Source organism: Balaenoptera physalus, assembly GCF_965194825.1.
Source record: "Balaenoptera physalus genome assembly, chromosome: 6".
NCBI classification, from domain to species: Eukaryota; Metazoa; Chordata; class Mammalia; order Artiodactyla; family Balaenopteridae; genus Balaenoptera; species Balaenoptera physalus.
The window spans coordinates 82,348,411-82,375,487 of NC_138885.1; the positions used below are offsets into that span (position 1 = coordinate 82,348,411).

General features: G+C 42.2%; 1 protein-coding gene across 4 annotated transcripts in view; it reads right to left on the bottom strand.

Moving 5' to 3' along the window:
- NEMP2 (nuclear envelope integral membrane protein 2) overlaps positions 1–25,319 on the bottom strand; it is a 36,967-nt gene extending 11,648 nt beyond the window's left edge. The window contains exons 1-8 of one of the 4 annotated variants that reach the window (XM_082467209.1): positions 21,104–25,318; positions 12,732–12,847; positions 8,279–8,510; positions 8,068–8,140; positions 6,511–6,604; positions 5,568–5,682; positions 3,694–3,919; positions 351–527 (exon numbers count right to left, since the gene is read on the bottom strand). In XM_082467209.1, coding sequence (XP_082323335.1) covers positions 351–527; positions 3,694–3,919; positions 5,568–5,682; positions 6,511–6,604; positions 8,068–8,140; positions 8,279–8,510; positions 12,732–12,847; positions 21,104–21,209 — 1,139 coding nt within the window. In that variant the 5' untranslated portion in view covers positions 21,210–25,318. Of the gene's footprint in view, positions 1–350; positions 528–3,693; positions 3,920–5,567; positions 5,683–6,510; positions 6,605–8,067; positions 8,141–8,278; positions 8,511–12,731; positions 12,848–17,520; positions 20,974–21,103 lie in introns of those variants that run through there. The other 3 variants (XM_082467208.1, XM_082467210.1, XM_082467211.1) reach the window with 3 other exon arrangements.
- Positions 25,320–27,077: the final 1,758 nt, after the last annotated feature.

Sequence of the window (27,077 nt, forward strand, 5' to 3'; positions counted from 1 at the left end):
TCCTCTCCCCCGTAGGAAGAGAAGCAGGTGACACATCCCATTCCGTCTCCCTTCTCCTATGAGTTATCTTTATGGCCTTCCCTATGAAACACATCTGATCAACGTTTATTCTGACACTGGCAGTTCCACGGGGCGAGGCAGAGCACTGAAGCAAAAGCGACTCTGACAGCTTCCATGTCATTTGCTATCCAGGGAAGTTGTCTGTTTCTAGCCTGAAGTATCTGATCTAAACCATCATGTTATTTTCACGGTAACTCCAACCCAAGCTGTGTTGTGGACAGTGGAGCGGGGCTTACGTTTTTGGACAGTGGAGCGGGGCTTACGTTTTTGGACAGTGGAGCGGGGCTTACGTTTTAGGCGCCCGGAGCCTGGAGACGGCCAGCCAGGACGGGAAGCCGGGGCTGCAGCAGGCCTGGCGCAGGTCCTCCAGGGCGCGGGTCGTCGCAGCATCGGCTTGTTCCCTGTACTCATCCTCAGTAAGAAACTTAACCACCAGCTTTTCTGATGTAAACCATTTCTTCATTTTCCTAAAACAGGCGGCATTTGGTTGCTAGATTCCTGGCCATATTTGGTTGCTCAATTCAACCCTTAAGATTTATAAAAATACATTTCTTTGACAGTAACGGTAATAATTCTTAACTTCCTCTATACTATTCTATATTATTGTTATCATGACGGAGGTTTACAGAACGTGTAGTTTGGGCCTAACCGTACATTTCCCCTCTTCCTGGACCATCTGAAATAATGTCCTACGGCGTTTGAGGATCAATTTCTGATAGAGATGTTGATTGCATTTTTCTTCCTCAGTGATTTCAAATCAGACAATTACAAGTCTGGCTTCTTTATGCTTGCCCTGCTGATTTTCTTAGCAGCGAGCCTCTGAGATGTCCTTTTATGGAGACCTAGCAGAATCACTTGCCTCTTAGTCTGAACAGAGAAGGCAGGAAGATTTGTGGAATATCGCCTCCACCTAGCGGTGGGGATTCTGACTAACCTTAGAGGAAGTACACACTGTACAAGGGTCGCGTATACACAGTCGTTTATAATAATTCTTCCTCTGCTACATGCTGAGGGGCTCATGATTGGAAATTTTCTCCAACCACAAAAGTCCTAAAGGGAAGAATCTCATAAAAATGGTAATGATGAAAAGGTTTTAACATATATGTTATACTTACCAATGAGTTTAAAAAAATGTTTTTAGGTGGTTTAAAATTTAATTTAACCAGAGATTCCCAAATATAAATGAGCATCAGAATTACCAGGAGGTGTTTTAAACATACATTTTCTTGAGGTTTGGGACCTGAAAAATCTTTAAACTTTTATTGATTGTCTGGTGGTTGATGAGCTGAATTAGGGAACCACTGACATTATTTCCTTCTCCTTTTCTGAATACCTAGACTGTCTCCCTAGAGGAAAACTCCTGGGCTCTGAGGAGAAGCCTGGGACACAGTCCTGGCTTTGAGGTTTACCCACTGTGTGAACTGGGGCAATTCCTTCACAGTTCTGAGCCTCACCTTGCTCACATGGAAAAAAATGAAAGCAACAAGGAGGTCACTGTACAGATGAAATACATTATTTTGTGTCAAGTGCTTAGCACAGTGAGTGGTCTATAATAAGTGTTCAACAAAGATAAACAAAAGAATAGCTACCATATATTATTAAAATATATTCAAACAGCTCTTTGCAAAGTAGAAAGTACTATACACATCAAAGTATTTCCTCTGGTTTATTATTTAACCTGTAAGTTCCTGTTTTATCCCCTAATGTTTCACATAATTACTCACTAGCAAGATGAGAAGTTGAGGAAGTTACAATACATTTTGATCATTACGTTTGTGTTAACAGAACGCACAGCAAATGCATTAAAGGATCACCGTGCAGGTGACAGAACACACTTTGCTCTTGGCAGGGCAGTGGATGTTTAAAGGGAAAGTGGAAGGAATTCTCTCTTGGGCTCCTCGGGCCACAAGCCTGGCAAAGGACCAGAGGTCTGAAGGATGTGTAGTGGCCACTGTCCTCCTGGCAGAAGGACGTCTGAGACCCCCAGTCACTGTCTACCTCTGAGACCGGGCAGGGGGAAGCAGTCAGCATCAGTCCCCCGACCCTGCTGCCTTTCGGTCTCCCCAGCATCCTCTGCAGAGGGGTCCTGCCCTGTCGCTGGTGCATTTTAACCCTGTGACGTCACCACACATGCAGTCATCAGATCCAGAAACTACCAGTTACCACAGAGTCTCCTTCCTCACAGCCAACTTTACCTTGTAAATATTAACTCCCTCTTCCTGCCTTGATCTCACTGCCCCACTCCAGGCCCTCATCGCCTCTTGCGTGGATTGCTGTGATGTCTGGTGACTGGTCTCCTGCCCCAGAACCTCCCCTTAACCTCCACCCTCTGTGCCAGAAGACAGATGGGCCCCTCCTACTGCCCGAGGCATGTCATGGTCTCTGCTTTGATTTTTGCTTGTTGAATGTATTTTTATTTTCAGATTAGTTGCCAACATTTAAACATTGTGTCAGAATTTACATTCTAATCCACATTCCCAGCTTTTCTAGAAACCCAGAAGAGCCGGCCAGGCGAGGCCCATATTCCCACATGGCAACAGTCAGTTCAGGCCGAATGGCAACTGACCCCCTTTCAAGGAGGCAACGTTGTAGAGTTTCACACAGTCCTCACCACTGCCTTCCCTCTGCTCGGACTCATTCCTTCAGTACCTTCTGGGCCCCAGGCATTTGATTTCTAACCCTGTCGAGGCAGCAGTCAGAGAGCACTGACGAAGATGCGTAACGGCCAGCTGCCTCCGCCGCGTTACAGGATCAGATCAGATTCTGCAGCAGGGCCTGCGATGCCTCCATGACCTGGCCGACACCCACCTCGCTCGCCGGCCCTGCGATGGTACCAAACCGGGCTTTCTCTCCGTCAGGAAGGCCCTTCCTACATTTATTCATCTGGCTGTTTTGATTCATTAAAATTCAGCCCAGTGACCTCCTCCAGGAACTTTCCTGGACTTTTTCTACACACCACAGTTCCTGTGCAGGCCTACTTTAACACTTCAGGGCTATAGAAACATATGCCTACGCGTCAACAAGTGCACCTCGAGGGTAGGGACCATCTCCTTCACCTGTGCCCCTGACACAAAAACAGGTGCTCAGACTCCATGACTGAGGACATCATAAAGCCGTGACAACAGAAGTTGTCTCATCTTTCTTTCTGTCCTTTCCAAAGGCTTAAGCCTTATCTTAAAACTTAAGAAAAAAGAAAGTCTGAATTATATAAATCATAACTTTCAATCATTTGTGATTCATTTCTGTTCCCTAACTCTTATCTCATATGCACAATTACCTCTAAAGCAGTCCTGGGCCCTAAAAAAAGGAAACGTAGAATGAAAGTAGAAATTATAGGCGACCCCGAGCCCAAGTAACTTTGCCACTGATTTTAGTGACTTCTGGGTGAGCTGTCAGTACCTAGTGATCGGTGGTGCACCTCTGACAGATGAACGACGACTAGCAACGGAGATGGGATCAGATGCTTATTACGTTCTCTAACTGTCCCCCTCTCAGAGGGAAATATCCAGATGAAGTGGAGTTAATTGTGAGATTAACTATGATGTGTCCAAAAAACTCCCCCCCCCAAAATAAATAAAACCAGAGCTCAAAATGTCAAATTTATGATGGAAAAATTAAAAAAAGGATACGCACCATCTCACGTAAGCGAGCGCTCGCAGTGGGAAGTGCAGGACCTTGGATGACAGGACGAGGAGCATCACTGCACAGGCGACCTGAGGAATGGCCACGCCGGCGTAGACCAGGAGCAGGGAGAGGAGCTGCAGTGTCCACGCCAGGAGGGTCCTGCTCCTCTCCTCCACGAGGGGCCCATGCTTGTAGCAAACGGTAAAGCTGACACACCCAACTACCAAGACGTAGCCTGTAAAAGCAGAAGAATGTAACATAATATAACGCTGAACTGAAAAGTTATGGGAAGAAAAACCGGCCGAGCCATGACTTAGAGCTAAGAACATATCAGAAAACCTTCATTTCTGTTTTCTTTTTCCAATGAAGTTGAAAAATGCATTTAGGGCTAGTTATTCCCTCCATGTGAGATATTAGGCTGACTTTTGTAATAATTAAGGATGTATAATAATAAATTATTATAGTATTATTAGGTAAGTATCCCTATTTTCTGGTCCAGAGTCCTAGAGGGCAAATGTGATCACAGTTGCTTTGGTCAGGAATAAGCCTCAGTGTATGTCACAGTCTGCTACAAAAGCTAATCCTAATTTTTATTTTCTAGTCACTAAATGAAAATATAATTTTACAGTGGAGGGATCGGGCTGTCACCCTCGTAATCCAGTGCTCAGTTTCTGTATTACCGAAAGAGGGACAGTGAGATATTCTGTGGTGTCTCCTGTTGTGATCCAATGTCACGTGCACATTGCCTCTTACGTATTTTGCCAAGTGTTTCATTTGTATGTAAGCAAGCCTCAAGATCTAATTTCTGGCTTATAAAAAATACAGGGGAGAGAGAAACAAATTAAATTATACTACAAAGGAATAATCAGAGAAATCCAGAAAGTGGGACATTCTATAGGACAACTTGGTCTCTTCAGCATATCTTTGTGATGGAAAAAAAAAACAACCCCAAAACCTGTTATGGATTAAAAGAGACTTACAGGACACAATAGATGCAAAATGTGATTCTGGACTATATCCTACCTTATACAAAACAAGCATCAAGGATGTTTAGGAAATTTGAACATGGCCTGGATAATAGATGATTTTATGTAACTATTCATTTTTTTAGATTTAATAGTTACTTAACTATAGAGGAAAATGCTCTTGCCTTGTAGAGATGCTTAGTGAAGTATTTAAGGAAACACACCATAATAGCAATAATTAACTTTGAAAATACTTTAGCGTAAAAAGAAAAATGGGCTAAAAACATAAAACCTTCAAGTGAAACAAAGAATTGATTGCTTTTGTTCTGGGTGGGTGGACTTATAGGAGAAATTTGGCACTAAGAGGTTAGGAGAAAATTGATTCTCCCATTCTCTAAAATTTCCCAAATAAAACACTTTAAAAAGTTGGGTTTTTCTTTTTTGTTTGTTTTTTAAAATAACATCAAACAAGAAGAATAAGTGTCTCTGTTTCTGAAAAGTCAAGTTTTCATTAGTCATTTATATTTAGGATTTCTCACCTTTCATACTGAATAAATTAAGAAAAAGAAATAAAGAGCCACATTTTAGAGAAGTTTTTTCATTACAATTTAGATGTGGTTAGAGCGTAACCACAACTCAAAGGCACATGCAGTCAAAAAGGGCAAATGCTTTTTTGCTCTTTTGATCATTAGTATAGAAAACTAAGAAGGATGTCATACAGAAATAGTCTAAAATGAGAACTAGTGAACTGAAATCACCAACCATGGGAATAAAATAAAATATTATTTTTAACAGTTCTTCTCCTTAGTTCAAAATGAAAATTTGGATGCTGGAGAGAAACGTATGTCAAAAGAAGGCCCCTGGCTGTACGTCTCAGCTTTACCAATAATAGACCATATTTTTTAAAGCTTTACCTACCTAATATATATATTCTGTTTTCACACCACAGCCACTTCAGATTGTCCATCAGTTGCCACACAACGTAAACTGAAGCAAACCAACAACCAACCATTAGAGCCCAAAAGGTGCTATACTGTGTGTGGAAGAAAATAAATGACACAGTTTTTGGTTCATTCACTCTCATAAAAATAGAAATAAACAAATAAACCCTTTGTATTCAAAACTTCTATATCAAACTGCACTGAAGTCAACTCAAGGCACTCTTCTCGAGTCTTGTTAAAGGTCTGATCCACGCACCAGCAGCTTCGATGTCACCTGGGAGCTTGCTGGGATGCAGACTCTCAGGCCCGCTGAGACTCCTGAATCAGAGTCTGCATTTCAACAGGACCCCCGGGTGACTTGCATGTACATTACAGTTGGAGAAGCACTGTTCTAAAGAATAAATTTATCTCAAAATAATGCTGGTGTTGCAAGCTTTCATCAGAGTAACTACAACATGAGCATCATGAACTAATATATATGTATCCGCAACTAAGTGCGGGGCATTCTTTTATTGAAGGTGTTTTGGGGGAACTAATAATGATGAAGAAATCCCTAGATGTAGCAATGCTGTTATTCAAGGCCCCAATGGTTCAGCATCATGACATTCCTCAGCTAAGCCAAGAGAAATTTGCACTCAGCATAGAATAAGCCCCCATCACTCATAAGAAAAACGTATTATCTAGAAAATAAAAGGGTCTCAAAAAAAGTATCGCCAAAACTTAATACTTAAGCCTACACATAGTAATAAATAAAAATGGAATCTCTTGGAAAAGATACAATTTAAGCCAGTTTATACAATGTAGAAATACGGTTTGAATTAGGAACTTTCATAATAAACATGAATTAATTTTAATCAATTTTTCATGTTTATGAGATCATGATTTCCATTTTTTTATTCATTTGTACATGGTATACCTACCTTAGGAATGAACTTTTTCACCAGCAACAGGACAAAGACTAATGTCATTAGAATACCTAGCATAGTCCCCGAAGAGTAAAAGAAAACAGGGCTCCTGTCAAGACAAGCAGATAAAAGCCATTTAAATGCCAAGTCGCTCTTTCAGTATCAGAAACATGTTTAACTTGACAGTAGTCATAAAGATTACTAAGAAGAAAAACTCAGATGGCAGCTTTAATTACATCCTATACGCTTAAAAAGTGAAATCTCTACTTGAAATTTATGGTAAAGAGCTTGCCACTAACTCGAAACAGAATGTCTGAGTTATCTTCTATGTTTAGAATCTGGTCCAATAATAATTATTGGAGAACCTATCACATAGCAGGCACCTGTCTGAGAGCTTAACATGCTCTCACAACAGTCCTGTGAAACAGCTATCCATGTCTAAATTTTACATGGGAGGAAACTAAGGCGCCAAGAAATTAAAGGCTTTCCCAAGTCAGTATCTGCCAGTTGGAGGATTCAGGCCTGCAGCCCAGCTCCTCTGAGTCCAAGCTCTACTCTTCAGGCTATGTAAGCAACATCCAATTTATTAAGACCATGGAGAACATGAAACACGCTCTCTTAAGCCATAAGGAAAAACTTGAAAATAAACAATGGCCAGAATAGCAAGTTAAGAAGTAAAATATTATTGGAAAGAAATTCCTTTTTCATGAGAGAAGTTATAAGAAAAAAAGTATCAGGATAATATGTTAAATTCAACTTTCTGTATCAGAGCCACAAATCTAGGAGGTGGTGCAAATGTAAGAGAGAGGAAGGCACCCAGCATCAGAAAACCTGAGTATAAATTTCAGCCCTGGCAAGATTACTCATGTAATGACGGATGTTGGTGTTCTCATTTATAAAATGAGAACAATAATCCAGAGCTCACATAGTTGTTAAGAGAACCAAATCGATTAAAATATTGTATAGGGGCTTGCCTGGTGGTACAGTGGTTAAGAATCCGCCTGCCAATGCAGGGCACACGGGTTCGAGCCCTGGTCTGGGAAGATCCCACATGCCGCGGAGCAACTAAGCCCGTGCGCCACAACTACTGAGCCTGTGCTCTAGAGCCCGTGAGCCATAACTACCGAAGCCCGTGTGCCTCAACTACTGAAGCCTGCCCGCCTGGAGCCTGTGCTCCGCAACAAGAGAAGCCACCGCAATGAGAAGCCCTAGCACCGCAACGAAGAGTAGCCCCCGCTTGCTGCAACCAGAGAAGGCCCGCGCACAGCAACAAGAGACCCAACACAGCCAAAAAAATAAATAAATTAATTAAAATAAAATAAATGTATTAAAAAATGTATATTGATATGTAATACAAAATAATGCACGTGAAAGTACTCTGTAACCAGTACATATCATACTATACAAACAAATGTTACTGGTTTTAAAACCCTTCAAACACTGTCTTCAGACCAACTGTTTGCAAAATCTAAAGCAAGACCTACAAACTAGTGTGGAAATATTCAGCACAGGGTCAAAAATGTCCTACTCTTTTTGATTCACAAATTTAAGAAAGTAAAAATGAATACTTACTGACTCAAGGTCTTTGCATAAAAGAAGAGGAAAATGCCTGCCACAAACACAAGGAAGAGTTTGAAATCCACAACTGGAGCAAAAAAGACACAGACACACAACAAACAAAGATTTTGTGTCAATGTAGTGTTAGTGAAAAAAAGTCAATTTACTGAAATGTCACTCCAGAAAAACTGATTCCAGAAATCAAGTATAATAAAAACAGACTTACTATTTCGATTCACGCTTACTGTATAGATAAATATCTTCCTGGCAGGCTTCACAGAGAAGCACACAGTCTCCCCATATGGATGGATGGTTATGGTTATATCATTAGACTCCTTTGGTGTCCAAAAGTTATGAATCACACATTTGATAATAGACAGAATGGTTTCTGGATACTGGCAATTATATCTTTCTGTGATATATACGATACTGAGCAGGCCTGAACTGGTAATTTTCACCTACAAAACAAGAACAAACAAATTCACAAACACAGACGTTAAAACTTCTTATAAGCTTCTTAAAATCATGAGAAAAGGAGTAAAGAGAGCCCAAGACTGGTTAAGTAAAGAACACTCAGAGGTACTTGGCAATGTTCTGATCCCAGGGACAGACCCAGAGATCTGTGTTTAGTCAACACACACTGGAGCACAGACACTTTTTAAAGTGGATGTTTCTTCCCCTGAGTTGTGGATGATGGAATTCCCTCTTCCAGCAGGTTACTGTGGCCAAGGGACATGTGAAAATGGATGAGACAGAAAATAATAGGTAGCAAACTATTTGGTTATAAACCTAATGAGAATAGGGTTTATATACCTACCACTTCTACTGTGATTGAGAAAAAGCATTTCTATCTTACAGATCAGCTGAGCATATGTGATTCAGGCTTCTCTCACCATGCCCGCTGAAGAAGGATCAGAACCCAACCCCAGGTCCTACTCAAGTCTCACAGCAAAGAACCAACTACAATACTAAGCAGATGATGACAGCCCAGGGATCATTAAAGGACAACTCTGCTGCTGCCTTTGTCCCTCTCTGTTTCTCTTCTTTGTCCAAGGATAGGGCAAGCCTGAAAAGGGGAGAGAGAGCACCAGCTCTGAATCTCAGGCATCAGGTGAAATCACCCATTATCTGTCTACCTATGCCCCAATTCTCTTGGATTTTAGCTCCTGGCTCTCTGTTGCTCTCTCTCCAATTCTACTTCCTGTCATATGTCTCTGGGATTACATATACACAAGATACACACGAAACTCCTTCCAATATCCTGTCCTCTTGGTTCCTTGAACTCCTCCCCTCTTATGCTCCACTCACCTCAGCTAATCATGCCTGTGGCCACACCCTGATCTTGTCAGTCCCAAACTGCAGCCCCCAACACAGGCTGCATGAAATGCACCCCACTAGCTGACCACCACCTCCTATCTTTCCAGCGTGCCCCCCCTAACACCCCGACCCCAGCAAGCATTAACCCCAGCAGGGAGCAAGCACCTTTCCTCTGCTCCTCACCCTTGATGTCCTCAGCCCCTTCTTTTCCAGCAAGTTCCATGATCAATCATTATAAAGCATTCCCTTATATGCACCCTTAACTTGTTTGTACCCCTTGTGCTCTGTCACACTCACTTGCAAAATCCAACCCTCCACCTATTCCACTTTTGCATCTGCACCACCGATCATGCTGGAGAAACTCGCAGTGCTCTCACTTCAAACCCTTGACTGTGAAGCTGAAGCAGGACCGGAAGGCTGCCGGCAATCATACCACACGTTCCTATCCAGTCGCTCGTCCACTCGCTTCAACGATGACCTCACGGCTTCTCCTTCCTCAACACCCCAACGACCCCTCCCTCCCTCACTTCTGGCTGGTGATCCTTCCTACTTCACGGAGAACGGAAGAAATCGGAAGAGAACCGGGAGGGCTCTTATCCCCATATCCACCCACCTGTCAGCATCTGCAGGCACATGCTCTGCTTCTGGCCTGTGCATTTCCGGAGGAAATTTCTGCCACAGAGGAGATTTACATGCTCCATTCTAAAGGCAAGTCCCCAACCCGTGCGCTGGATCCGATCCCCCTCTGCTACTCAAGGACGTCCCACCAGTACTTCTTCCCGCTCTACGAGACCATTCCTATCAGCTTACAAACATGCTGGCACTTTTCCCACTTAAAGAAAAACACACAAAACCCTTTTATTGACTCCATTTTCCCCTTCAGCTATCACCCCCTTTCCTCGCTTCCCACTGCAATAAAATTCTTTTTAAAAGTTGCCAATACCTGCAGCCTCCGGTTCCTCTCCCCCGTTTCTCTCTTTAGCCACTTCGGTCAGGCTTTCATTTCCAACAGGCTGCCCTTGACAAGGTCATCAGTGGCCTCCATGTTGCTAAACCGAGTGGCCAACTCATTGCCAGTCATTCTATCTGATCCGTCAACAGAGGCTGGCGCTGCTGATCACTCCCTCCTCCCTGTCGCACTTCCTGGGGCTCCCTGGGCACCTCCTTCGCTTGTTGCCCCTTCTCTCTCTCCTCTGCTGGCCCCTTCCTCCTCCCAGACCTCTTAATATCTGACTGACCCAGGCTCAGTCGCTGGTCCTCTCCTCTTCTCCGTCTAAACTCACTCCTTAGTCCCATGGCTTTAAGCACCATCTATAAATATGCATCACCACTTACTTTTGTAAAAAGAAACACAGGAAAGATATACCAGAAACTAACAAGACTGATTACCTACATGGGTTGGGTGGGAAGGGATGAGGGGGAGTGACACTTCTCTGAGAACACCTTTGTGTAGTTTTGACTTTTGAGCCATATTAATATTGTACATACTAAAAAATAATGATAATAAAACCAACCAGGATGAGGAAAAACTCTGAAATGGAAACAAATAAAAACAAGTGTATTTCAAATGAATAATATAACCATATTGAAGGGGGATGGGTAGGAATGAATTAACCCAAGTAACTTTTGAGCACAATATGTAGACTGTGACCCCTCAAACTGAAGATAAAACACACTGTAAACAAATACTGAGCTCTTGTCACTAGGTTTGTTTTTCACAACGGTATGGCTTAGCAACTCTGAAATTACTCTAGGATTAGGCAAATAAATCAATATATTGACGATAATTGGAAGCAGGTTTCTCACAATCAGAGAAGAGAGTTATAGATATGGAAAGGAGAAAGACTAGAGTGAACCCAGTGGTGTTGGAGAGATCAGAATTCATGCTTTTTGAAGACAGATAGACAGGATGAAAGAAGAAAGAAAGGAAGGAAGAAACAGCCATGTGTATAGGAGTGTGGGTGTGTATCTACACATATGACCATGATATCCGGTAGTAATGAACACACCTGACACTGAATGCTCCTTGGAAAAATGTATGACTCCAGAGCTGCCTCTAAGAAATTACAGGATAAGCTTGGGAACATCTTGTTTGCCAGAAGGTAAAGAAGTGCTCAAATAATGACAGGCACAAGTTAAAGAACATAAGAGCTAGTTCGAAGGGGCTCCTACTGGCCAAATCTAGGACAATTTGAATAACAAAACAAATAATAAGAGTAAGGAATTGTAGTCCAGCAAATGAATTGGCAATCCATGAAGCTATATGGATATAAATAAATTGGGGAGGTAAAACTCTTCCTTATAGAAGAATGCCAATGAATGTAGAAGGAATAATGGAATTAGAAAATCATCATTTGATAAACATCGTGATGATAATCGATTCAGGCAAGCATCATCAACAGATAATAAAACTAGGGGGTGAAAGTTTGATGAGGAATAGAGTATATACATAGTCTCAAATTATCCCCTCAAAATAGTCATTCGTTACAGAGGTGAAAATAGTTATTTTACAGTGGTAAAACTGTAAACTGACAGATAACACCTTAACCAAGTGACCAACGTGGTATATATTATCAGTAACAGTACAAAGCAACATCAAGTGCCTATTGATATGATGATGTCCTAGCTCTTCCCTCAGATACCCTGTTGGGTAACTCACATCACTGAGATCTTACTCATGTGTCACCTTTTCAATGAGAATGACCCTGACCACTCCTTTTAATACTGCAACTTGCCTCCACCCACCTCATTCCACTTATCTCACTCTACATTTTTTTTTTTATAGCACTTACTAGTTTTATAATTTTCTTCTCTTTTACATTTATGGCTAACCCCACCCTACCCCCTACCCCCATTCCCAAGAGTGTAAACATCACAGGAGCGGGGATCTATTTTGTTCACTGATGGATCCTAAGAGCCTAGAATAATTCCTGGCACTTAGTAGGTGCTTAATAAATATTCATTAAATGCTGAAGGAAGGAAAGTGCTAGGCTATTAAGAGTAACTACTATCTTGACCACACCTGGGATCAGAGGTAACTTCAGAATTTCTATAGAGAAGGGTTTGAGATAGCAATTATTTTGGAAAGTAGGCAACAGGGTATTGTCTTGAGCCATGTCCGAACAGCAAGCACACTGCACTCAGATAGTATATCTACTTGGAGTGGTTGGAGAGGGGCTGATGAAGAGTATGGAGGTTAATGTCCCCTCCCATAGCCTTCCCCCTGAACTACTGTGTGTAATCCCCCAGGCAGCTTTCATACTGATACACAGCTCTATGTCATACAAAAGCTACTTCTACTCTTGAAACAGTACGTTTTTAACTCCCTGTTCCTAAGACATAATTTGAAAGTAGGCTCTTACCTGCACAGTCGACCATATATACTTCCATTTCACTTGGGATTTTTGATTGTAGCAGTAACAGTCTGACTGAGACGTTTTAATTAAATCCATTTCCTTCAAAGCTTTACATCTTGGAACTGAGAAACGGAGAAGAGAATATATTTCCTAAATATGTAATTGCCCAGAATCTTATCTTCTTTCTTTTTTAATCACCGGGTTAATGACGGCTGTTTTTATAGTCTATGGCCAGTAAATTCTTCTACGAGGTAATTATAGTCCTTCAGTCTCTCCAATATAGCAGGAGGCAGACAAAAAGATTACAGTCCAGTACCAAAACTCTTATGACAGATGGAGGGACTGTAAGAGCACAGAGAATAGGCACTTCTTCAATCTTGACGTAGAGGGCAAGGATTGAGGGAGGCTTCCCAGAAAAGAGGAAACGTGAGTGGAGCACTGAAGCATAGTCAGAGGCAACGAGACAGAAGTCAGGGAGTGGGGTGACAAATGTGTACAGAACCATGGAGATGAGGGAAATCATGAAAGTGCTTCGGCCATTCACAAGGACGGAGTGTAGGGAATACACAGGACATTTCAACACCTGCAGCTAGAGAGCGAGGTGGTTTCTATTACACTGAGGAGTGTGGACTTCCCGCAGAAAGCAGAGCATTGAAGGATTTTAGGTAAGTGTCAAAGTCTCAGCAAGATACTGTTGACATTCCAAAGGGTTTAACTGAGAAGAGTTCAGTGAAGATGTAGGCAGGGTTAAGGCATTAACAACAAGGAACCGTGAAGTTCCCAGGCACCAACAAGAGCAGAAAGCCTTCAACATCCTTAGGCCTGAAAAGGCAAAGGGAGGACCCGTTGTTACTGGAGCCAAGAGGACAGTAGTCTAACGGAATGCAAACCCTGCCAGAACTTCAGGGGGAGCTCTCTCCTGCCCTTCCGTCAGTGCCTCTCATCTGCCAAACCCAATCGGAAGCCAGAGGGCAAAGAAGCCCACAGAGGCCAGCTTCCAGGAACTGAGCAGGGGAGAGCAAGGCAGAGAATGGATCTGTGGGAACAGAGAACACAGTCGTGTCTTAGAAAGAGCATTCTGCAAGCCATGCAAAATGTTAGCGGGGAAGAAGACTGAAAGCAGAAGAACTGTGGAGGCTCCCGAAGCAGTCTAAACAAGAAACAAACTAAGTAGGCAGGAGAAAGAACAGATGTAAGAGCACCTAGGAAGTGGAATCAACAGACTCAGAGATTCAGAAATGACTTGATGGTTCTGGTGAGTGGGATAAGGAATACTAGAGAAGAAGCAAAAAAAGGGGAAGAGTTCAATTTTAGAAGTACTGAGTCTTGGTTGGTGGGGCTAGGTGAAGATGGATAGGTCTGTAGCACAGGAGAAGTTTGGCTGGAGACAGATGTAGTACATACATATGTGTGTGTGTTCTGTGTAATACACAAAAATATTTTATATATAGTATGTAATATATAATACAATATAACACAGTATAACAGAGAGAGAGAGAAGACAGGTGCTGCATTACAGACGGTAAATGTAGTAAATGCCGCAAGAAAATTATGAAGTAATGGGGTTCATTTTATTCTGAGGCTGCTGCTATATTTGAATTTAAAATGAAGTGAGATAAAAGTCACAGATGCTTCTGGACCCAGGATAGGGTATCACCACTACGTCTGTCAAATATGAAACAGCAACAGGGAACGTTTATGTGCACATCGAGAAACGGGCCTTATGCCCAAACCCCCGCTCCTCTAAGGAGAGTGTGATCAGCTGTTTCTCCAGAAAAACCTGAAATGAAGCTAGAACAACCTGCTACACCAAAGTTGGGGACGGATCGGGTAACCAGTAATAACAAGTTGACAATTACATCCATTTAGGGAATAACACTAAGTAAGCCCAGATAGATCCTGGTCTGGCCTAGAAGCATCCTTAGCATTAAGCTGCAGAAAAGTGAAGAAACAGACACTGTGAATGCCTATCACCTCTGGAAATACAACTGCATAAAAGTCAAGGTTCTCAGGTGGCTGCACAGAGCAGGGAAGTTACACGAGGATCCAGTACCCTCCACTGTGATGCTGTGAAACCATTTAATCTTTACTCTTAACATTGTGATGCATATGTTTTTAAATATACCAAGAAGTTTGCAGAGTTTGAGAGTCTGAGATGCAAATATAAGAATCCAGGTTAAGAGGCAGATCTCAAAAAGGCATGAGAAGGAAGCTCTAGAGGCTCTCTTTTAAATACAGGCTACAAAAATTAAAAATGCATTCTTTCATGGTCTGTTTATACACAAGGGCAAAAAGGAGAATGCAGAACAGTGTTAACAACACACAAAGCAACAGATGCTGAGGAGCCTTCTTGGGTTTATCTGAGACACAAATGACTCCTGGCCACGGGCTGCACAGGGGACAGGGCCCTCCCGGGACCCCAAGGGGCTGCAGCTGTCCAAGGAGGCAGTGCGGATCCTGGAAGGGCCTGAGCGACTGCCATGATAACACACCACGCACGTTAAAAGCCCTCAGCTAGTGAGCGGCAGGGGCGGCTCCGGACTCGCCTTCTGGTATCCCATGTCCTGCCTTCCACGGTCCCCTGTGGGCTCTCTAAGCAGGAACAGGGCGAAATCGGGCGGCTGGGGTTGAGAACCTTATGCTGGGAGTCCCCAGCGGAAGAGGGGATTCCTACCTGTCGTCGGGGAGGGAGCACACTCTGGGGGTGGCGGCAGGTGAAGAGCGTGAGGTCTATGGTCTGCAGACCCCAGCAGCCCAGACCACCATGAGAACGTTAACTGCAGCCCGTTCTTTCTTCAGGGTTACTCCTAACGCCACACGCGTGCTCACTAGGGGCTTTTCTTGTGGTCTTTCCAGGGTCCCTCCGTGCATCCCCTCTCCTAGAGAGCGTTCCACTACTTCAAGGGCTGAGTCAATTCCCCTAAGTACACGAACTACCCTCTTGTTAGTGGTCTGAGGAAAAACCCTTTGGAGCCTGAGCTTTGCAAACAAACGCTGCCTTCCAGTGAGGTTTTTTTTTTCCATTTTGGTCCTGAGACTGTCTCCTAAATCATTTGATGTCTGTAACTCTTCAGATAAGAGCACGATGATGCAATTTGGGTAGAGTGCAATAGCTTGAATTTAGGAGTAAATGCTCCTCTGCTGTCCAGGCCGCAGTCTTCTTGCACTTGGGTTACTATAAGGGACTTCTAGCTGGTCTGCTTCCAGAATCGCCCCTATGATGCTCCCCTACAACCTGTTCTCTAATCAGTACAGGGACCTTTTAGAAACATCAACAAGAGCACAGCATTTACCTGCTCAAAACCCTCCAATGACTTCTCATCACACCAGTAAGAAAACCCACCCTCCTTTCCTAGGACCTGGGTACCTCCGACCTTTCCTCCTGCTTGGCCTTTCTGGCCACACCACCCGTCCTGTCCTCAGGATGCCAAGCCGCCCCTGCCTCAACCTTTCCTACATGCTGTTTCCTCCACCTGCAACCGGCTTTCCCCAGATCTCGGCAGAGCTTGCTCCTTCTGATAGATAACGTATGTATTTTCTCAAAATTCACCTTCTCAGGAAGGCCTTCTCTGACCCCACTGTCTAAAATGGCACACTCCAACCCCTTTCACCCACTTTCTTCTTACTCTGCTTTTTTCTCTTCATATTATATATGTATTTTTTAGTTTATACTCTCTTTCCATGAAGTTAGGGACATGGCATGTTCATTACTGTATCCGTAGCATTTAAATATTTGTCTTTCATGTGTGTGTTGTAATTTGAGAGGATTGGTAGGTTATTTGGGCGTGCATAGCCGACCCAGTGAAAGCCTGGCCAATCTTTATAAGAGGCTGGCCAGTGCCAGCGCCGTAAATGGGGGTGCACTCTGCTCTTCCCCTTGAAGCAACCTAATGCTGGACACCTGTCCAGCCCGTGCCATTGTCATCCCACCCACAGAACCTGCAGGCTACGCCTCCTCCTTACCCCACCCCATCATCAATGTACCCTTAACTAGAGGGCGGAGAGCTGTAACCCTTAATACCCCTTGGGCTGAGAACCCTCTTCTTTCTCCTCACCAGGCAGAAGAGGGCAGAGGGAAGCAAGAGGTGGCGATCAGCGTGTTTTTGTTGTACTCTATGTGGTACATCAGTGTACTCTGTGTAAACACCTCCCAGTTAGAAGAAAAGAACTTGCTCTGATTCCACCTTGGTCTTCAACCAGATTAAGGAAAGTACAGATAGGGGTTGTTGCCCTGATTCTTGATACTTATAGAAACACTACTAAAAGCATGTTGCAAATGGCGTCTCCCCTGGATCCTCCAGAGCGGCCTCTGGCTTTTGAGGTGAAACTGATGTTGAATTCACACAATACATGAGACATTATAGACAAGGTGTCAGCATTTCGTGGTGCCCTCTGGTTGCCCTCATTGTTATCACCTGTCTCCTCAGGTGAATGCATCTCAATCAACCCACACAAGAATTCCTAATTATCTAAGGAACTAGAAACTCACAGCCACAAGAAACCACAACCCTAGCTCCAAGGGAGTTCATGTGAATCTTAAGCCATGGGCAACTAGTATAAGACAGTGACTTGGACAGTCAAGATTCTTATCGCAGCTGGCCTACTGCCTTCCTAGAGGGAGTCAGATCTTTTAATCTTAGACTGTTTATAAACGTTGTCTTTCCTAGGCCTCTCCTCCCTTCAGTAATCTTCTTCTAGAGACATTTCATTATTCAGCTTCTACTTCCTCTATCTCTGCCTGCGGGTAGGAAACAGAAATTATAGCCAGCTTGACTGCTTAGCTGAACTCTATCACCTGTTCCAGCCCTGACACTGAGGGCCGTGAAGCTGCTGGCAGGTCTGCCGGCGTCCTTTATTCATGCAGTCTCAGTCTTTGCCGGTTCATTCAGCTAGGATTGGAACCTCCTGGTGTCAGATCCGGGCAAATCCAAATATATCACAATATCAACAACATCCCCTCACAAGGCAATCCAGAAAACAAAAGGGAATTTCTAGGGATTCATAAAAATGTAATAATAATCATTCACTTGGTCAGACGAGAACACCACCTGCCTAGGGAGAGCCACTGCTTCGCCCTGGAGCTGAGATATGTCTCCTCCCCAGAGGGTGCCCCCGTAACCTAGGCATTCACTTCCTCAAGCCTGATTCAGGTCAGGAGAGGGGTCTGCAAGTGTGGGCTATCCCAGCTCTGCCTCATTTCCCAAATACTTAGGAGTGTAAGCAGGACCAACCCCGAATGCCATGCTTATTATGGCTACCCCAGCAAGGCCACGCACCGAGCACGGCCCTCCTTAACTACCTGCAGTCCTCGGCAGGCCCTCTTGAACCTTTCAATAAACCTGACTCCTGGAGAACAGTGTATTTCTGGACAGTTGTGCCCAAACTGCTGTGACAAAGTGCAATTCTTTACATTACCAAAGGATTTGAGTCAGGGTTACCTTTACCAGTGAAATCCCTTAGTTCATTTAAAATACCACTCAATTTGAAAATATTCAATTAATCTAATGTTAGGACTACATATCATATATAAAAAAAGAGACAACTGCACATCACTTGTTTTAACTGATAAATTAAATTTAAAATTACTCTTTTGTACTACTGTTGTCATTTATGTTTTCCTAAATGTACAAAGATATAATTAAGTTAAAGAGTTTAGTCATAAACTAAATTACCTTTTATTTTAAGGTAAAAATATTCAGTCAAAACTTCAGAAAAGGGCAGGCAGTACTTAAACCTACTTATAGAATATGCTAAAAGTAAAAAGCACATACACTCTTCTAATCTAGCAGATCTTAAACAATCTCCAACATAAAAATATTTCAGCAATGTTCCTTCTGAAAGTTTAACCTTACAGGGTCCTTATGGGAAGAAATATCTTCAGATGAAATTATAACTGAATAATAAAATCACTTATTAGACTGCCACTTTCTCCATCTGGCCTACGTAACTGCTTTTCTTTTGGGATAAGGGAGGGAGAATAGTTAAAACAAAAAGCAACAAACCTTAACTCCTTAAAGTTCAAAGGGAGGAAGGATTTTTCTTGGTATTATTTTGTAAATTCAAATTCAAAGTAATTAGCATGTAGTATCCAAGTTACAAAGGATCTTCTCTATTAACCCCAGTTGTTCTTCTAACCTGGCTTGAATATGAATCTTGATTTTCATTTCTCCAAGAATGTGCATAGAGAATGGAACTGCAGCTATCACATGCTAATGCACATTCAGGCCTGATTTTAACTTCAAGTACTGATTTTCTTCTCCATAGATGAATTTGAAAGCTGTGGTTTCAAAGGGCCTATTGCTATGGTTCATTCCTGGGCGTGAACTTCATCTCAGGACATCACATGGTTTCTAGGGACCTCACAAACTATGGTGACTCTTGTCTTCAAGTTTCTTTTCCTCTCAGCCCGACAACTATCCGCCTGTCCTATATCAACTGCCTCTGACCTTCCTCCAAATAGGGAACCAGAAAGCTGGCTTCAGTCTGGATGTTCTCCATTCCATGGAAGGGTGTGTGTGTGTGTTGAAGACAGAAATTTAGAACAGGAAATATCATTTAATCCAAGCTTCTCACATTATAGTTGGGCCCTATTTTTTGAAAAGGAAGTACCAGCTATTTGATTTCAGGGTTCCTCATAAAACTGCAGACTTTTAGAGCAGCAATGGGTCTCAGACCCAGTCTAGTCCAGAGGTGTCACTGGCACACCACAGTATCCAGGATGCTTCAAAGTCTCAGTTGTGAAGCCCATCTGGAAGGGCAAGTGTTGCTATAAGGCTACAGAAGTTGCCATTTTCTTAGCTCTGGACTAGAATTTTATCAACTCAGTGGGCACCCTGCATGTCTCAGGCAGAACAGAAGCATTTATGTATGATTTGATTAACAAAATAAAGAAGCTGACATTGTTAACACTAAATCTGGTAGCATAAAAACCTGAAAAACAATGGGTTCATTGAGGCAAATAAAAGGTAAGGAAATTATTGGAGAACATTCAGTAACAGAACATCTTCATCTTTACTGATGAGAGAACTATGGCCCATAAAGATTACGTGCCTGGACCAACGTAATTCTGCAAGTGGGTGGCTGAATGTAATGACCGAACTAGAGAAATCAAGGTTCTGGATGCTGGTCCAAGGCTACTTAACAATTTTCTGGCTGTTGCCATGCTCAGAAACCCTCCTTCTTAGACAGATCTGTGATTTATTTTTTCATCAGTATATACTGGTTACCTCTCTTACTACCAAGCCTTTGTTCCCTCTTTTGTAAAATGGGTATATAAATGGTACCTACCCCATAGGGCTACTACGAGTATTAAATAAGATAATGCAGTTAAAGCACTTTTAACACTGCCTAGCACATAGTAAATATTCAACAAATGTCCATTCAGTGAAAACTGGTATAGAAGAGTCCCCCAAGGCGTACCTCACTGCAAGATACAGAGGAGTTGGTAGCTCCAGCTCAATCTGATAACTGCCTTTATCCTTAGACAAACAGTCCTGATTTTATTGCAGGGGAGCAGCTATGCCCAGCTAAAAGCCCACACTTGGTTGCCTCCCTTGCAACCAAAGGGGGGCAATAAGGTGAAGAGAAGTTAGTGGACAGTGATTCCAGGAAATCTTTTAAAAATAATGAAAACAGTGAAAAAGTTAAGCTCATAGCAAATTAGTAGCAGCTGTGGAGTTAGAACTCCTGCCTTGCCCCACTCCAGACAGCCCATAACAACACTATGAACAGCGACCATTTCTTGTTTCCTCTGTACCAGGCACACGTTAAACATCACAGTAATCCTGTGAAATATTATTATCCGTGTTTTACATGCGACCAGTAGTAGCATGACTCACTCAATCAAGGTCACAGAGCTAGTAAGAGCAGGGGAATTTCAGTCCAATTCTAAAGCCAAAGCTTTTACCTTCTCTAGTCTTGAGTCCAAAGTTTTAGCTAGATAAATAATAATATTTTCAACCTAAGTTGATGTATACAAATGCCCTGTGTTGAAAGTCGGGAGACTAGGAACATCTGTACAGTGACTATCTGTGTGGCCTTGGGCTAATCAAAAGTTCTCTGGGCTTCGGTTGCTTCTGTAAAACGAGGGAACTGTGCCAGAATGAACTCTGCAGTTGCTTCTAATCCTAAAATTATAGTGTCCAAGTGCCAGCAGAGACCAGGGAAGCCCAAGCTGGCGGTAAGGGAGGCCGCGCCCGCGGAGGGAGCCTTAAGCCCGGCACGGAAACAGCTCCCCGCGCCCCGCCGCCGGGGAAAGGAGAGCTTGGTCCATCACCGGGGAGCCGGGAGAGACGGGGGGAGGGGGCGAGGAGCGGGGGGGCTAGGAAGCGGGGGAGCCGAGGAGCGTGCGCGCGCTCGCCGCCCGTGCCCGCGGTTACCTGACAACGCCGCCTCGTTCTCCTCGCCGCGCACCGCGCCCGCCGGCAGCACGGCCAGCGGCGGCAGCCAGAGGAGCAGCCAGCACGTCCCCGGGGGCGGCCGCATCCCGCCAGGGGGTCAGCTCCGCGCTGCCCAGCGGCGGGACGAGCCCTGGGGGGCCCGCTCGGCCGAGAGTAGCGGAAATGGCGCGGGGCCCAGAAGGAGACCAGGGGTCGGTGCGGCCTGCTCGCGGGAACGCGGAGGTCCCGCCCCCGGCGGAGGAAGAATCCGGCCGCCGCCGCTGCCCCGCTCGCGCCCTGTCCCGCCCCTCCCGCCTCCGGGGCCCTCCGGGCTCCGCCCCGTCTCACCCTGGAGGGTGTGGGGAGGAGGAGACCCTTCGTCTGTGAATTGTACCTAAAACTGCCCTGACCCGTGACTGTGGGGCTTTAGGGTTGTCAGGGCTTCTGAGAGTCATACCCCAGGAAGGCGAAGTCCCTTCAGCAACCCTCTTATTTAGAAATAAAAATCAATTTATTTTTCCTTTTTGTTTCTCATTTTCCTTTTTGTTTGTAACAATAACAGACTGGCAATTTGGTTGCTTAAATAGCATTGACTTTTCACATTTCAGTATAAAGAGCATGTAAAACGTTCCCTCACCAATATATCCCTTAAAATTAGCGTGTGTGTGTGTGTGTGTGTGTGTGTGTGTGTGTTTAAAAAGATGTAGAGAACAGGTTGGTGGTTGCCAGGGTTGGGGGAGGTGGGGGAACTGGGTGAAGGTGGTCAAAAGGTGCAAACTTCTGCCAGTTATACGATAAATAAGTTCTGGGGATGTAATGGTGACTAAAGTTAACAGTACTGTAACGAATATTTGAAAATTGCTAAGAGTTGATCTTAAAAGTTCTCGTCATTAAAAAAAAAAGTGTAACTGAGGAAAAGGATGTTAAATAAATTTATTATATGTGCAATATATACATATATCAAATCATTGTGTTGTACCCCTAAAACAAATACAGTGTTATATGTCAATCGTATCTCAATAAAACTGGAAAAATATCTTGAGTGGTTTTAATATCGATAATGAGTATAGAGCTTGTAGTCTTAAACACTATTATACTGTACTTTTTTTTGTTTTTTTAAGGCCCAGACCCTCCTCAGGCCTTGGAAACCCATTAACGTGATTCAATATTTCCTACTAAACACTCGGTAGAACAAAAGGTCATTTCCTCTTTTCTAATTTTGGGCTTCTGCTAAGGTACTTCAGAGAAGCCAGTTGTAACAGAAATCATCCTCTAAAAATAGCTTAGCCTCATTTTCCCCAAAGGTCTGAGTAGAACTCACTAGACTTTTCCTGGCTTCAAAGTTAGGTTTAACCAACTGCCTTCAAACCCCTGGTGCCATGTGCACACCCATATATGGCTTTTCGAAAGTTCAGAAATCTCCTTGTAAAGGACTTCTGGGGAGGATGATTTTTACAGATAAACTGTTATTACTTGAACTCGACCTTGTCTGACCCTGCAGACTGTCTCCAGAGAAATAGCAGAGACCCTGACCCCACTTGCCTCTTGCCCATTTTTTTTCCCTAACCATATTCATTTTGATTTAGTTTAATTTTGAGTGGCACTATGAAACGTGACTAAAAGAAACAGGTATATTCTTTTTTTTTTTTTTAATAGGTATATTCTTGAACGACAAGTGTGTTTTCCTACAGCTGTATCAGGTAGAGGAATAAAAGGACAAGAAGTAGTGTATTAAATTAATATTTAAAGTGCTATTCATGTAGCATACCCTTAATAAATATCTTTAGCTTCTTAGTAAAGAAGCTAACTCAAAACACCACATTCCTCTTTATAGGATAGCAATAAATTTTTTTCCAGAGATAACAGACTCTTAGGAGGTGATAATTTTGTCATTGGGGGACCATGATGAAATCTGACCTAACCTCCCCAAACCTTTCTCTCATATGAAAACCTCTCATATGAAAATAGATAAGCTTTGTGGTGACAATGCAATGAGAAGAAGGGAAAAAAGACACCAAAGAACCGTGGTGAAAGAAATAGAAGAAGACAGAATAAGGAGAGTGGTCAGATTTAGGAAGGCTCATAGGTCCTTTGACACATCATGGAACACTGCTTCCTTCTCACGAGGACCAGATGGGATTAACAATCTGTGATTAGTGCAGTCTATTGTCTTTTTTGTTGTTGTTTGTTTTTTTAATTTAATTTTTTTAAATCAGTCATCAATTTTATACACATCAGTGTATACATGTCAATCCCAATAGCCGAATTCAGCTCACCACCAGCCCCACCCCACCGTGGTTTTCCCCCCTTGGTGTCCATACGTTTGTTCTCTACAACTGTGTCTCAACTTCTGCCCTGCAAACCGGTTCATCTGTACCATTTTTCTAGGTTCCACATACATGCGTTAATATACGATATTTGTTTTTCTCTTTCTGACTTACTTCACTGTATGACAGTCTCTAGATCCATCCACGTCTCAGCAAATGACTCAATTTCGTTCCTTTTTATGGCTGAGTAATATTCCATTGTATATATGTACCACATCTTCTTTATCCATTCGTCTGTCGATGGGCATTTAGGTTGCTTCCATGACCTGGCTATTGTAAATAGTGCTGCAATGAACATTGGGGTGCATGTGTCTTTTTAAATTACAGTTTTCTCTGGGTATATGCCCAGTAGTGGGATTGCTGGATCATATGGTAATTCTATTTTTAGTTTTTTAAGGAACCTCCATATTGTTCTCCATAGTGGCTGTATCAATTTACATTCCCACCAACAGTGCAAGAGGGTTCCCTTTTCTCCACACCCTCTCCAGCATTTGTTGTTTGTAGATTTTCTGATGATGCCCATTCTAACTGGTGTGAGGTGATACCTCATTGTAGTTTTGATTTGCATTTCTCTAATAATTAGTGATGTTGAGCATCTTTTCATGTGCTTCTTGGCCATCTGTATGTCTTCTTTGGAGAAATGTCTATTTAGGTCTTCTGCCCATTTTTGGTTTGGGTTGTTTGTTTCTTTAATATTGAGCTGAATGAGCTGTTTATATATTTTGGAGATTAATCCTTTGTCCGTTGATTCATTTGCAAATATTTTCTCCCATTCTGAGGGTTGTCTTTTCGTCTTGTCTATGATTTCCTTTGCTGTGCAAAAGCTTTGACGTTTCATTAGGTCCCATTTGTTTATTTTTGTTTTTATTTCCATTACTCTAGGAGGTGGATCAAAAAAGATCTTGCTGTGATTTATGTCAAAGAGTGTTCTTCCTATGTTTTCCTCTAAGAGTTTTATAGTGTCCAGTCTTACATTTAGGTCTCAAATCCATTTTGAGTTTATTTTTGTGTATGGTGTTAGGGAGTATTCTAATTTCATTCTTTTACATGTAGCTGTCCAGTTTTGCCAGCATCACTTATTGAAGAGACTGTGTCTTTTCTCCATTGTATATCTTTGCCTCCTTTGTCATAGATTAGTTGACCACAGGTGCGTGGGTTTATCTCTGGGCTTTCTATCTTGTTCCATTGATCTATGTTTCTGTTTTTGTGCCAGTACCATATTGTCTTGATTACTGTAGCTTTGTAGTATAGTCTGAAGTCAGGGAGTCTGATTCCTCCAGCTCCGTTTTTTTTTCTCAAGACTGCTTTGGCTATTCGGGGTCTTTTGTGTCTCCATACAAATTTTAAGATGATTCGTTCTAGTTCCGTAAAAAATGCCATTGGTAATTTGATAGGGATTGCATTGAATCTGTAGATTGCTTTGGGTAGTATAGTCATTTTCGCAATATTGATTCTTCCAATCCAAGAACATGGTATGTCTCTCCATCTGTTGGTATCATCTTTAATTTCTTTCATCAGTGTCTTATAGTTTTCTGCATACAGGTCTTTTGTCTCCCTAAGTAGGTTTATTCCTAGGTATTTTATTCTTTTTGTTGCAATGGTAAATGGGAGTGTTTCCATAATTTCTCTTTCAGATTTTTCATCATTAGTGTATAGGAATGCAAGATATTTCTGTGCATTAATTTTGTATCCTGCAACTTTACCAAATTCATTGATTAGCTCTAGTAGTTTTCTGGTGGCATTTTTAGGATTCTCTATGTATAGTATTATGTCATCTGCAAACAGTGACAGTTTTACTTCTTCTTTTCCAATTTGTATTCCTTTTATTTCTTTTTCTTCTCTGATTGCCGTGGCTAGGACTTCCAAAACTATGTTGAATAATAGTGGTGGGAGTGGGTAACCTTGCCTTGTTCCTGATCTTAGAGGAAATGCTTTCAGTTTTTCACCATTGAGAATGATGTTTGCTGTGTGTTTGTCGTATATGGCCTTTATTATGTTGAGGTAGGTTCCCTCTATGCCCACTTTCTGGAGAGTTTTTATCATAAATAGGTGTTGAATTTTGTCAAAAGCTTTTTCTGCATCTATTGAGATGATCATATGGTTTTTCTTCTTCAATTTGTTAATATGGTGTATCACATTGATTGATTTGCGTATATTGAAGAATCCTTGCATCCCTGGGATAAATCCCACTTGATCGTGGTGTATGATCCTTTTAGTGTGTTGTTGGATTCTGTTTGCTAGTATTTTGTTGAGGATTTTTGCATCTATATTCATCAGTGATATTGGTCTGTAATTTTCTTTTTTTGTAGTATCTTTGTCTGGTTTTGGTATCAGGGTGATGGGGCCGCATAGAATGAGTTTGGGAGTGTTCCTTCCTCTGCAATTTTTTGGAAGAGTTTGAGAAGGATGGGTGTTAGCTCTTCTCTAAATGTTTGATAGAATTCGCCTGTGAAGCCATCTGGTCCTGGACTTTTGTTTGTTGGAAGATTTTTCATCACAGTTTCAATTTCATTACTTGTGATTGGTCTGTTCATATTTTCTGTTTCTTCCTGGTTCAGTCTTGGAAGGTTATACCTTTCTAAGAATTAGTCCATTTCTTCCAGGTTGTCCATTTTATTGGCACAGAGTTGCTTGTAGTAGTCTCTTAGGATGCTTTGTATTTCTGCGGTTTCTGTTGTAACTTCTCCTTTTTCATTTCTAATTTTATTGATTTGAGTCCTCTCCCTCTTTTTCTTGATGAGTCTGGCTAATGGCTTATCAATTTCGTTTATCTTCTCAAAGAACCAGCTTTTAGTTTTATTGATCTTTGCTATTGTTTTCTTGGTTTCTATTTCATTTAGTTCCACTCTGATCTTTATGATTTCTTTCCTTCTGCTAACTTTGGGTTTTGTTTGTTCTTCTTTCTCTAGTTCCTTTAGGTGTAAGGTTAGATTGTTTACTTGAGATTTTTCTTGTTTCTTTAGGTAGGCTTGTATAGCTATAAACTTCCCTCTTAGAACTGCTTTTGCTGCATCCCATAGGTTTTGGATCATCATGTTTTCATTGTCATTTGTCTCTAGGTATTTTTTGATTTCCTCTTTGATTTCTTCAGTGATCTCTTGGTTATTTAGTAACGTATTGTTTAGCCTCCATGTGTTTGTGCTTTTCACGTTTTTTCCCCTGTAATTCATTTCTAATCTCATGGCATTGTGGTCAGAAAAGATGCTTGATATGATTTCAATTTTCTTAAATTCACTGAGCCTTGATTTGTGACCCAAGATGTGATCTATCCTGGAGAATGTTCCGTGCGCACTTGAGAAGAAAGTGTAATCTGCTGTTTTTGGATGGAATGTCCTATAAACATCAACTAAATCTATCTGGTCTATTGTGTCATTTAAAGCTTCTCTTTCCTTATTTATTTTCATTTTGGATGATCTGTCCATTGGTGTAAGTGAGGTGTTAAAGTCCCCCACTATTATTGTGTTACTGTCGATTTCCTCTTTTATAGCTGTTAGCAGTTGCCTTATGTATTGAGGTGCTCCTATGTTGGTGTATATATATTTATAATTGTTATATCTTCTTCTTGGATTGATCCCTTCATCATTATGTAGTGTCCTTCCTTGTCTCTTGTAACATTCTTTATTTTAAAGTCTGTTTTATCTGATATG